Here is a 13905-nt window from a genome sequence, read left to right as displayed (position 1 = left end):
GACTTGTTATTGAGGACAATTGAAACTTGGTAACACTGGAATTCTTGACCTAGAACTTCACAGAGTTCTAAATAGTGGAATTTCTTTGAGCCCCTCTCTCTCTCTCTCTTTATAATCCTAGTGTCAGTGGGTGTTTTGAAGTTGTATTTGTTGGGATAAGAATATATCCATGTACAAGATAGTTTGAACTTGACTTGTTATTGAGGACATTTGAAACCCGGTAACACTGGAATTCTTGACAGAGAACTTCACTGAGTTCTAAATAGTGGAATTTCTTCGAGCTTCTATCTCTCTCTTTATAATCCCAGTGTCAATGGCTGTTTTGGAAAAAAATCGAGACTTTCTTGGAATAGCCAAATTAAACTCATAGACATGACCTGCTAGACTAGGACCAAGTAACTAGTTTATAAGTGAACGGGTATAAGGGGGTGATGTGGGGTGGTTGAATAAGCCATAGTGCCCCGAGACAATGGGTTACAAATGCTTACTCAACAAGTTAATCAATTCTATATTGGAATGGTTCAATCAAAAGATAAAAAGCAGGGCAGTTTTTTTTCCCTGGTTTTGTTCTTTTTATTATGGTGAATTATATAAATAAGAAACTGGAGAATGAATGCTGCTTTAGACTCAGAAAGAAAAAAGATATAGATGTGTTGAATGTTACCATGTCTCCTGTTCTATTTTGTCTGTATCTTCCAATTTCTGCTTTTTTTTTTTGTGTGTGTGTGTGTGTGTTTCAAAATATACTTTGTTATTCTCAACTGGTCTCAGCTGTTTTTTTTTTTTAATGGCAGGCCATGGAAGCTAATCAGGTTGAGCCTCAGCCAAGCCGGTTTCAGCGCACCGATCAGTGGATTCCAGTATATTCCTGGTTAGAATCATTGGAAAAAAAGGAGGTAGTTAAATCTAAAGAAATTGATGAATGGCTATCAAAGAATCCAAAGGTCAAGGAGCAGTTGTACGCAAGACATTCCCGTTATCATTTGATGCACTATGTCCAGAAATGCCATTTAAAGATGTTGAGGAGACGGGAGAAGCAGGTGTCACTTTTTATCTGATTCCCATCTCATTGAACACTACTTTCTGTGGTTTGTTAGAAGTTATGATGTTACAATTCTCTAGCTTGTGTAATATGTGATCTAGTCAGCACCAGAATCTCCATGTGGGCTATGAGATTTGGATACTTATATCTAGCACTTTAGTTTCCAGCCAAGGAAAATTGTGAAGCAAACTTAAATGCAGTTTGATCCAAACATAGTCCTTAAATTGTTGTGATACAAAATAGAACAAAAGAGTAGAAATTTGCAGTACGTTCCACATGAAAATTCCAAACTTGGGCTGCATTATGCTATAAAGTTAGAAGGATAGGATGAGAATTATCACTTGACTTCATATCTTTGTAGTTGAGCTCCTCACGTTGCTTATTTTTATCTTATGGGCCAGCTTGTCTTGAAAACTAGAGATAGGAACAATATATATGTATCTGAATTACCCTAGGTGGTGGTAGTCTGAGAGGAAGCTCGTTGGGAAACAATACACATACTTGTTAATGTATTATGACTTTGTGTAGCAGAATAGCAGCTGTATTACATGCATAAATCTGTCTGTGCTATTGGAATCCATCAACAAACTTGACTATTATTAGTGCTTTGTGTACTTCCCTCGATTTTGCTTGGATTCAATCCTGTCTTTCATGCTGAAGGTAGTATTCACACCACCCTTCAAGAAGGTATATGTTATATCTGTTTATCATACTTCCATCCAAGGTTCTAAATCTCGGGTTTCAACCTTGGCCGAAACCACTATTTAGGTCGAAATTTCCGAAACTAGGTTGAAAACAGGTATTTTTGGGGCAAATTTTGACCTGTCATAGGCTGGTAAAAACTGGCTGAAACTACTAAAAAATGGGCTGGTCAACATTGGTATTTTTCAGTCGAAACTGATCAAAACTACCGAAATGTGTTACATTTTTTGTTTTGACCATGGTTTTGTCTCAGTCCACACCGAAACTGTGAAATAGTTTCAACTGAGATTTTGAACCATACTTCTATCATGTTGCCATGATCAATCTTAGAACATATAGCAAGCATCCGCTGCAATGCCATTGCACTATATGTTTTCTTGTTACTTATTTTTGAAGGAAATAAAACCATGCAATGCTGTGAGACAGTTACCTACCCTTCTTGGACCAAGGCAACCTGTAAGGAATAAATTTTGCAGCCTGGTGAGTTATTTACTTAAAATTATTGGGCAGTTCTTAGGTGGGGTTCAAAAAGGACCACTGTCAGGTCCATCCAGCCACATTAACTAGGATCTTGTTCAGTTATGGCCTATGGGCCTATCGCGGGCAGCTATACGAGGGTGGTGGTTTACTTATTTGTTTTGTTTTATTTTAATTTCACCTGTTTTAGGTTGTGAGGGGGCACTTTTATGATTTTGATTTTTGGTTTAATTTGGGTCTGGCTTGGTTATTTGTAATTGCGTTCTATATAATTGGGGTTTTAGGAAAATTGTGTTGGGCCTGATCTTTAGTAATTGGGCTAACAGTTCAATATTCAGATCAGCTGAATTCAGACTCGCCGAGTTCAATTGAAAGAGCCTAGGTCTGCTGTCCTCTTATAAAAGTGTCTCGTGGGCGTAGCCCTATTTTACATTGAAACGTTTTATGAAGCTAAGTTCATGATTGGATTGTCCATGAGAACCTTTTGTAATGCAAGAGGGAGCTACTTGGTTCTAATAATATCTTCAATATTCAGATCAGCTGAATTCAGACTCTCTGAGTTCAATTGAAAGAGCCTAGGTCTGCTGTCTTCTTATAAAAGTGTCTCGTGGGCGTAACCCTATTTTACATTGAAACGTTTTATGAAGCTAAGTTCATGATTGGATTGTCCATGAGAACCTTTTGTAATTCAAGAGGGAGCTACTTGGTTCTAATAATATCTTACAATATATTATCATTCTTAATGTTCTGGAAGTATGATCAATATTGTGGCAGTTTGGTTTTTCGTACATCGATATCTCCCATTATTACTCACTATTCCTACCTAAAATCAGTACTTTGTTCTAGATCTGCTTTTTAGGCCTGTCCTGAGGTAAACCGGGCAAACCTGTCTGAAGTTTACCATATTGCTTCCCTTATTTTCATGCGTGATGGGGATTCTGTTGTGGCTGAAACTGTTACCTGGACTTTATTTAGCAATAACTTATGCAACCACTATTTCATATGAAATCTGCTATTCTTTTGCTGCTTGTACATTCATCTTTTAATATCACTTTTTTTTCTTTCTTTTCTTTTAATCTAATAGGGAATCCAATTCTCAGCCCCAACATCTCAAGCAAAGGTTCAAGTTCAGAACAATGTGGTGACAACAGCAGCAGTTCCTCTTTTATGTACGGTTTCTTGTCTGTACCATATGTAATTCTTTGGTAGTCCGAAATTTTTTGACATCAATTAGTATTAGGATATTCATACATATAAATTTGCACACACAAATACATACATTTAGGCACTATACATGTGTGTGTGGTCTTATTTTATGTTGAGCTTTATCGCAACAAGAAAGGTGTCAGTCTATCTCATAGGAAATTTGCCTTTGACCTTCTTTTTGAAACTGGTATGTTGGGCTCCAAACATGTTGATACTCCCATAGATCCTTATTAGAAACTTGGTGTTTGTGAAGATAATAAGTTATTAGACAAGCATAAATAAAGAAGATTGATTGGTAAAGCTCATCTACTTTACTGTTACTAAACTTGAAATATCATTTGCGGTTGGTGTTATTAGTCAGTTCATGGAGAAACCTAAGCAGGCTCGCTGTGTGGCGGCATGTAGCATTTTGAGGTACCTTAAGGGTGTTTTAGGAATAAGGTCTCGTTTGTAAACCTCATAATCATATTTATCTTGATGGTTGCTTTGATTATGATTGGGCTAGTGCTGAAGGTGATAGACGATCGGCCACTGATTATTATATGTTTGTTGGTGGTAATCTTGTTATCTGGAGGAGTAAGAAAGAAACTACTGTGGTCAGGTCGAGTGTTGAGGCTGAGCATAGAACCATGGTTCATATTGCAGCTTAATTAATGTGGCTAAGTCACTTATTAAGGATGATGCAGTGGCGCTAGAATGGTTGAACCAACAAGTCATGGGCAGGACAATATATTTAAACAATTTTTAAATGGTTTTGAACATCCTTTTAGTGTAGGATGATATTATACTATTTTTGAAGACCCTAAATTGCATATAACAACATATATGAGGGGTTTTGTCAAACTCCTACGTATGGAAAATTTGACATTATAATGGAATAAGAGGGGGTTTTGGAGAACTCCTACTTATTGCAATTTCAGCATTTTATTGACATAAGAAGGGGGGGTTTGGAACTTATTTGGTATACAATGGCATAAGAAGGGTATTTAAGGGGAAATTGGAAATAACATATATACTATAACATGCATTTAATTTAAATAAGAGAGTGGAGAGAGATTTACTTGTTAGGCCTAAAAGGGCCTTGCTGAGATGGTTGGGTGAAATTCTGGCTCTCCTACGGCGATCTTAGTAGAATTCCGGCTTTCAGGGATATTTTTGGTATTTTCCTACTCTTGGGTTTTCTGGACGATTTTTCCCAGAATTTCATTTCTTTTTTTCCTCTCGGGGGTCAGCTAACTATAGTTGTGGGGTGGGAGCATAGTTGTCACGGGACTCACGGCACCAAGTCGAACCAAGGCGGTGGAGGGTTGTCTAAGTGCTTAGGCGAGAAGGCGCCCGCCTTAAGGCGAACAAGTGTTATTTTTTATTTTTCATATTTTTTAACATTATTTAGTAAGTTATATATATACCTTGTATCATAAAAAATCAAGATTAAGCCACATCAAGTCATTAAAAATCAACATTTAGCCACATCAAATCATAAAAAATTAACATTAAGTCATATTAAATTATAAAAAATCAACATTTAGAGAAATGCTCTTATTCTATAATTAGTTTGACTAGTCAAATGATTTTATTTTTACATGAGATTTTTTGTATTAGTTATAACATAAAACCAACTTTCTAACAAGTCTAAGATTACTTAAATCTGAGTTGCAATGACAAGTTATGCTTCAGTCAAACTTATTTTTAAGTGCGTGAATACTGTTAAAATCGCCTGAATGAAAATAATTTTATGAATATCAAAACAAAATATTATTGTACCGAACTTTTGGTTTTTAGCAATGTTTTAACATGATAGAATTTATAAAATTTTCATAATTGAGAAAAACCTCAGCATTTAAAAGTTGAAAATCGTCCCTATAACCAAAATCCAGTTTTTGTTCTTAGACTGGGGGGTTGACTTTTTATCCTTTTGGAATTTGATTTTTAAACTATTTTTATTGGATTCAAATAGGGGGTATTTGCTTATTTATGAATAATATCTTAAGTAAATGAAACTTGAATGATATTTGGCATAAATAAGTGCCAAAACACAAGGAGACATGCAGTGCAACAAGGCGGCTGTCACCTAGGCCCCAGGCAAACCGCCTGGACGCCTAGGCGTCGCCTATGCGACTATGGGTGGGAGGATTTCGCTGGCAAAATCAGATTTTGTTGGCGAAAAATCCAAATATTCTCATTTTATTATTTTTTTGGTCTTTTTTGTGGATTTCCAAGGATGATATCTTCCAATCTGTCAAATTTTGATGATCCAAATATCTCCAGAATGATTTTTGCGAGTACTATCCGATGACGTAAATGTTAGATGTAAGTTGTTTTGGAAACCAGGTTAAAAACGCCCTTGAAGTGGGGGACCTGTGAACAGATTTTTGGGTGAAATGGCGGCAAAATGTGTTGTCTTCACACTAAAGGGCAGATCTGGGTGTTTTATGATGAGATTTGCCTATCCCAGATTTTTGGATAATTCTGGGAAGGGTCATATTGCCCAATTCCCCAAGGGGTAGAATGGTCAATTTCTGGTGTATATGCTCTAAGGTTATTGCCAATCTTGTTCTATTGTCATTGTGAGGGTTCTTATGATGTGGCAAAATTTCAGTGTCTATAGTTTGCAGCATACCATCTTGTAGCAGGTGTAGAAGGGGCAAGGATGGTTCAGGTTGCCCTAGGATAGCAATTCGTACCCCATAGTTTGGAGTTGGAAAGTAGTATCAAGAGAGATTGTTGCTGAACCAAGTTAACGCAAAGACAGGGGGTCTTGAATACGAAGAAAGTAAGCAGGAAGTGAAAAGAAGAAAACAAGAAGGAAGAAGAATGAAGAGGGAATAAGGACAAAGAGGAGAAGAAGTGCAAAGAACTCACCGGAAGAAAGAAGGAACTAGACAAAATGAAGAAGAACCAGATGTATCAATTACTCTGGTAACTGGTCACGCAGGACACTATTGGAGGGTGAATCAAGGTTATGACATGGCATGATTTTATATTGATGACAGTGGGTTTTTGGTTATTGTTGAGCTAAGCATCTCCTTGAGAGGAGCCTCATCGTGGGTTCTGTTTTATGCTTTGTGTCATGTTTTTTGTTTTCTTATTTCTGGTTCACGGTTATGGACCGTGAGCAATTTTGGGTTCTTAAAGAAGAGGTACTACATTAGTTTAATGATCACTTATGCTATCTCAAAGGAGTTGCTGTGAGGATCTTGAAATTTTGGGCGGATGCAGATTATTTTTTTTGTGGCTTTTATATGCAAGTAGTTGCTTTTGTGATTTATTCTTCTGGCTTGCAGGATGTAAACATTGAGTTTTGCTGTTTTGCAGGCAGCTCTTCAAGCAACCAATTGATAGATAAGGACAAATGTTTAGCTAGGAGAAATGAAGCCTTTCGTAAATATGAACTGTAAGTAAATAACTGATCTCCTTTCCTCTATCTTTCTCTCTCACTCGCTCACACACACACACGTGCAGGCTCTCACTCAGAGAATAAATCATTGTGTTTGCCTATGCACTTAATATTCCAATATGTTTCAGTTTGACAGAGTTGGAGAGCCATCTGTCCAGCATCCTTTCTAAACAGAAACATGTAAATGTGAAAGAGATGGGTTCCCAATCCTTGCATAGACAAGGATCTGCTGATGATACAAAACAGGGAGACAATGTCAGGCATATGTCCAGTGACAGCAGAGTTGAGGCTTCAATCGCCATTTGATTCCCGCATGGAATTATTCTGAAGCATCATCTGGTAGGCCGTTGTCCTCATGTGGTGGAATTTGTGACACATCTCCCTGCCGTTAAATGGACTCAGTCATTTCATCTAATCTTCAAACTGAGTTTAGTCATTCGTTGTCCCTGAGACTGCTACTTGCATGTGATGTCTTGGACAAACCAGCCTGGATTTTTTGGACTGTTAAAAGAGTCTTTGTTGTCTTTTGACTTCCATGTATAATTGATCTGCTTATGAAAATTTCCTTGGTTTACTTCAATTATTAATTGTGTTTTAGAGGCAGTCAGAGTATTTTCTGTTCCTTCTTCCGTTCCCCCCCCCCTCCAGCCCCAAGCAAAAAAGCAAAAAAGAATATGGGGAATGATTGCAAATTATTGTTGTTCCATGAATTGTGTAAATCTCTGGTGCTACTTACACAACAGGATGTGTTACTGCCCAGTGCTTTCGGAAGGATTCATGTGAATATAAATAATTTCAAATCTGTAGAATTATTAATTTATTATCCTCTGTTTCTTTTGGTGGATATGAGCAGAACACTTAATTTTTTCTCTCTCTTAATTATCAAGTCAAAAATAAAAAAATTAAAGATCATGTGGCTATGTCAATAGCAGTTGTTAGCAAGTTAGTTGGAATCGTTGCATTGACAATTTGTTGGTTGATTGGTGTCAAACATCTCTGCTCTGTTGAGTGGTGCAGTTTATTTGCTGTTCATGCTTATATGTCCACACATGCCTGATGCCTCAGAATGTGTTGCCAAGGCCAATTACTGCTCATGCAGTTGTGATTAGTGACTGTCCTGTCACAAAAACCAAGAAAAGTCCATAAACCGCTCACCAGCAAAGCTGATGAGCCATTTTGTTCAGAGTCTTCAGACTGATGGGGAATGAAAGATGAAGGGAGGCCAAAAGGAACTAGGGTTGAGATAGTGAAAAGACTAGATGACTTCATTTAATTGAAGGTATGTTCCAAAAATTTGGGTGGATCCATGGGTCAGGGTTCTTGTAGCTGTAGATGCTACAATGTAACTTTAGATGCAATTAGATGTAAGACTGCTAAGTTATGAGTGCACATTTATTCAACCTAAGCTGGTGGTGGAGTTATGTTAATATTTATTTGTTTTCCTTGAAGAAATATCATGAGAGAGGGAGGATATGCAAGACTGTGGCCAACAAAAGATGCAGCATAACAGAAAGTGAAAGCGTCAAGCATGTAGCATTATCTGTTGACTTTTTATTTGGAGAACTAGAATATTCATGGAATATATAGTAGAATTCTAAACAGGAATTTGTTTTCCTTTGGGGAAAATGTCACTGAGGGGAAAAGCAACCAACAAAAAGTGCATCACACAGAAGGGAAAAGCAGTTGTACAGAGGTGTTGGCCCAATAATTTTCCATTTTTGCAAGTTTGAAAGGATCAGACCCTGTTGATCTGTACGTGAAGGGTTTCAAACTTAAAAGTTTTACAACTAGCTGATCCTATTGTTAATTTTTGGAGCTTTTTGTGACTCTTCAGATTCAAATGGTTTGTTAAATGATCAGAATACACAAGATCGGAATTATTCACTCATGTAGATCTTTGTCAAAGTTAGTCTCTCATATGGGGCCCACCCAACAGTGGGTCCTGATTCTGTTACCATGAAACCGGTTGCAAGCTATAAGGGCCCCAGGTCATAGAATAGCCTGGTTACATTTTTTCCTTTTGGATGATTGTAAAATCATTACCCCAATGCTTGTATAAACTACTTACATTTCTTAACTTATTTAGTAATGATACTTTTTGGATGCAATTTTATTTTACTTTTCAAATCCAAGGGACTGGATGCATAAGTGAAGTGAAATTTAAGAACCAAATATGAAATGATCTGGAGTTAGTTATATAATCATGTGAGGTAATGATTACAGAAGTTTCTCTTTTTTTGGTTTGAAAATTTCACTTATCTTTCTACTTCCCTTGCAACTGAAACAGAGCTTGATTTCCTCATATTTTCCAAGGAATTGCTTTATTTTCAAAGGAACTACTTTAAATGATAAAAAATGAATTAAAATTAAATGCATTTTTTATTTCAATATTAGTGTGGCTTGCGATTCACAGATGTTTAAGTTGTTGGGGAATACAAATAGGCAATGCATTTTATAAGGGTTAAAGAGAATGCTCTGTTCCTATCAGATTTAGATCATGAGCACCTGCCTATAGCATTATCTTTAGTGAAGACATAATGTGGCCGTAAGAGTGTTAAGTGAAAAACTGAGAAAGAAAATTCTTAAAATTTTCAAAATAAAAATAACTTGGTTTCATTTGAACCTGAGTCTACCAATTTATATGATATCATTGCCTTGCTATAGTTCCTACATGTCGAACCTTGGTTGTGGAGCAAATAAACTGTGCTAACAAATTAAATGTTTTTGCTTGTAGTATGATTAAATAATTTATCCCTTCATCTGTAATTTTATCTCCGGAGATTTAGTAAATAGCAATGTAAGCTGTCAGAAAATGCTGATTTCATCCTATATATCCTGCTACAGAAGGAAGTGTACATGCTTCCTGTGTTGATAATATCTTTTTTCATAGGCTTTTGTAAGTTGACTTAATATTTTATTTTGTTCCAAAGGTTTTGTGAGCACTGTTTTAGTTTCACATTTCCCTTTCTTTCAATTTGCTTGTGTTGACTTCCATTTAAGTTTGAGAATATTTTGGTACATGAGGTTCTCAAAATTTATAATGTTTGAAAATCAGTTTTATCTTTCACACATATACTTTATATACTCGAAGGATTTTAGTGGGTCTATTTAACATATTACATAACTGCAAACTATTAACATGAACTATGTCTTTGATGGTTGAAGACTGCATCTTTATATTTTTTATTGTTGGTTGCTTTCTCTGTAAAACTTTTGATGCTGACTAAATTTTCTTAGACGGATGCATCTTTGTTTCACATGTTATATTAACTGATCAGCCCTCAAATTCAGAATGTGAAGAAGTAAGGTCACAATCTGTTTCCAATGGTGCTCTGCACTCTGCAGTCATCTTTATGCCAGGCATCTTCCTTGGGGAAATCTGTTGCTTCCTCAAGAGGGTATAGGGAAAACATTGTCATGTGCCTGCATGGGTGGGAAAGAGGGTTGAGCTTTCCATTAGCATGTTCTAGTGGAGGTTATGCAAGAAGAAATTGGGAAAAATAGATTCCTTTTCTGAAGGCGTGCTTCTTCGGCGATCATGAACTGCATACTTGGATTTGGTGCAACAACAATTCAACAACAGCAGCTTAGCCTTATCCCAACTAAAGGGGTTGGCTACATGGATCCGTGCAAGGACAAAATATTAAAAATAATAGTAAAAAGAAAATAACATAGGGGCGCGCTTGGTCCAACGGTAAGGTACGAATGTTGCGACTTGGTGGTCAAGCAGTTGAAACAACTCGCGATATTCTTGGGGTAAGGCTGCGTAGTTCTCGCCCCCTTGGACCTCGCACTTGTAGGAGCCTCATGCACCGGGTACGCCCTTTAGTAAAAGGAAAATAACACCGAACTACAACTCGGCAATATCCCATTTAAATGGGGCCGGCTACATAGATTCTTGCCCTCCAAACAGCTCTATTTGAGGTCGTACCTAAGTTAAGACCTAAAATATGCATGTCTTTCCTCACTACTTCTCCTAAGGTCATTTGAGGCCTGCCCCTAGCCTAATTGGATTTGGTGCATTGCCTTAAATTTTTATTTCCAGATATATTGTCTACTTTTCTGCAACATCCTTGATGTCACTCACATGGATTAAACATTCGGTGCTTTTACCGTCCTTATTTTCCTTGACAGGTTGGAACTCTATGGAAAACAATTCCATGGACAGGCAGTCTAGGAGTTACGTGTATTACTCCTAGTAGGCCCATTAAGCCAAGCCACTCTCTGTACAGCTCATGGCACAGTCCAATATTAGATCTATGAAGGGTTGATCTTACAACTTTGGTGGTGGGTGGTGCCGTCTTTATTGAACTCTTGCCTTTTTTTCCTCTGTAGTTTTGTAAAGCTATCGAACTTAGAACCTTTGTTGTTAAGAGTTTTTTAGAGGTGTAGTTTTGAGCTGTGGAACTTGTGGTCCTACCTGGCTTTATAGAAGCCCAATGCAGTGTAGTCAAAATAACCTACTCCTTGCCTAGGTGACTAATGGACATCCCAATCTGTGCTATTAATGGAATTTGGAGAGTTGGAGGAACAGTAAGAAAACTAATAATGGAGTTGTGAGAGTTGACCTCACTTTCTGCTTTAGCAGCTGTTGTTAGTCATTAACTTGGCAGGATATATTTTAAAATCAGAGCAGGGGCTTTGGAAAGGTCATGGCTTGAGTCGAACTGGTTCTACCATTGAATCAGTGCAGGTTGACGTTATGACGTTAGCAAAGCAAACTAACCACTTCCCCCCCCCCCCCATTTATGGGATGCTATCTTATTATTAATAGTTATCGTTACTTTCTAGTAAGACAGCTTTGTTATAGCTTATCTTGATAATTACTTACTAACGAAGTTTCAAACATTCTGAACAGCTATTAAGTTTACCATGTAATTAAGGTATGATTACTGTTAGAAGTGTAATTAAAATATGATTGCTTATTGATAAGGTGTTGATGAATATGCCCATTGAACCAGAGGCTAATTAGTATGACCACCAATCCGGGATTCATAATATGTCAATCCTTACTTCAGGAGATATTCCAAATCAGTCAATTCAATCCTTTCAGGAGATATTCCAAAATTAGTCAGTTATGTATTATCATGCACTAACCCAGAGTCCCAGACTGACCTTTGTGAGTCTGATGATTTTGTCTGGCTTTTGAAGGCACTTCTCATCAATTACCAGGCTGATATGAAAACATCTTTGGGCGATGGTTTGACCTTGTCGTGTGCTCTTGTTTGGAAGTTTGTTGTTGGCTTTTTATTTGTGTCATTGGGATGCTTTTATGTTACTTGCATTGGCTTGCCATGAGATTACTGTACTAATTGGCTTTAAGGTCGTCCTATTGCCATTGCTTGCATTTTTCATAGGAGGGTGGAGTGGAAACTGCAAAAAGGGGGAAGAGTAAGCATTGCATGATTGATTGCCTTGAGTTTTTCTACTTGAACAAGCTCGATTCCTGCCCATGTGAGGTGGTTACTTATAAGTCATACCTAATTGTGATATTTTCTGTAAGGACTTCCAATAGTCGTAATGGGTATCCAATCACCTGAGGATTAGGGATTACAAACCAAGTGAGAATGCAGAACAACAGGTAAGGAGTCATGGGCAAGATCAATTGCCAAATCCAGAGTGATTAGATGTAGTCCAAACCCTAATCCGGTAGTCTACTAGCAATAGTAACAACTCAATATATTTGTTTCCAATCCAATTGTCAGATCTTGATATTTTGAGGAGTCACAACATTAGCAAAGTCACCAAATTAGTAACCAGATTTAGTCACTAACAGAAAAACATTAACTAGAAACTAAGTAGACAGAAATAGCAAGTAAGGGCAGAAATTAGAAGTTTGCGGAAAATAGGAGATCCAACGATGGACTGCTGTGACAGAATTCAGAAATAGGCAGTGAACTACCAATAGACTTGAGATTGATGGCTGGGTGGACTGCTATTCAGCACTAGAAACCTGACTTGAGAAACTGAGAAAAAACTAGCAATGGTGAGTAAACAGCATAGCCACTTGGTGGAACAAAACATAGAGCCCGTTTGATAACGTTTCTGCCGCTTTTGTTTCAATAAACGGCAGAAATATAAATTTCCGTTTCTATGTTATCTGCCGCTTTTGTTTCAAGAAACGGTAGGAACATAAATTTCCATTTCTGTTTCCAGAAACGGAATTGAAGGTGTTTGATAAGTCATGTTTCTGGAAGTCGATAGTAACCAGCGAAAGAATGGCCACGAGTCGTTTCCAGAAACGGAGAAACAAGTAGAACTTGTTTTGATTGGGTCGTTTCTTGAACCATAAATAGGTAGAAATTTCAATTTCTATTTATGAAAACAAGTGAAACGAAACAGTTTTATCAAACACTTTTTGTTCCGTCAGAAACGGCAGAAACGCGTTTCTTGAAACGTTATCAAACGGGCCCATAATGTGCTACTACAACGGAATCCTAGGACACCTGATAGTTTTGTTTAGGATTCTCAAAGAAAACCAGGGTCATGGGGCTGAGATTAAACCAGGATTGGGAGGTATGAAAAAACTGAAAATTGACCAATCTGATGGGGCTGTAAGAACAGAGGAATAAACCCTCAAAATATGATTCCAATCCAACGGTTGGATCTGGAGTTATAGGCAGTCACAAAAATAGAAAGTACTCAATAGAATTAGAAACTACAGTGTAATAGCAATTAATTCCAGAATTTAGATAGTCCAGCAACTTATTGATGTTCTGATTTAATAACTGAGATTAGAGAAACCTGAAGAACCAGTGTCAAGATATTAAAACACTGGTATGCAGAAATAGAAACTCGGTGAATACGTAACTAAGTTGGGTATCAATTGCAGGAACAGACTTATTTCTTTAACTGATTGGAACTCTGACAGACAGAATACACAATCTATAATGGAAACTGTGAAAGCTGTTAATATGAAACCCTCAACCTGTGGAGATGTCAGGACTGATGGTAAGTCTGAAACCAGAATAGAACCTCAACCAAAACATGAAAGAAGAAACAGTGAAAGATCGGTACATTAGATTTGAGGAAACTGTGGAACGAAAGCGGTACCCTTACCAGCCGACTGGTTTGGCGTTCA

At 37.3% G+C, this 13905-nt stretch overlaps 1 protein-coding gene across 5 annotated transcripts in view; it reads left to right on the top strand.

The window, feature by feature from the left end:
- LOC122076519 overlaps window positions 1-13905 on the top strand; it is a 29970-nt gene that overhangs the window by 1313 nt on the left and 14752 nt on the right. For 3 of the 5 annotated variants that reach the window (XR_006139501.1, XR_006139500.1, XR_006139499.1), the window contains exons 2-5: window positions 795-1040; window positions 3306-3390; window positions 6743-6821; window positions 6953-7163. Coding sequence is in view for 2 of the 5 variants with exons in the window: in XM_042641843.1 (XP_042497777.1) it covers window positions 795-1040; window positions 3306-3390; window positions 6743-6821; window positions 6953-7130 (588 nt within the window). In the remaining 3 variants the exon portion in view is untranslated. Of the gene's footprint in view, window positions 1-794; window positions 1041-3305; window positions 3391-6742; window positions 6822-6952; window positions 7405-8273; window positions 8713-13905 lie in introns of those variants that run through there. The other 2 variants (XM_042641843.1, XM_042641842.1) reach the window with 2 other exon arrangements.

Source organism: Macadamia integrifolia, chromosome 4, assembly GCF_013358625.1.
Source record: "Macadamia integrifolia cultivar HAES 741 chromosome 4, SCU_Mint_v3, whole genome shotgun sequence".
Lineage (NCBI taxonomy): Eukaryota > Viridiplantae > Streptophyta > Magnoliopsida > Proteales > Proteaceae > Macadamia > Macadamia integrifolia.
The sequence above is the reverse complement of the archived record's forward strand: the minus strand, read 5'-3'. Positions and strand labels throughout refer to the sequence as shown.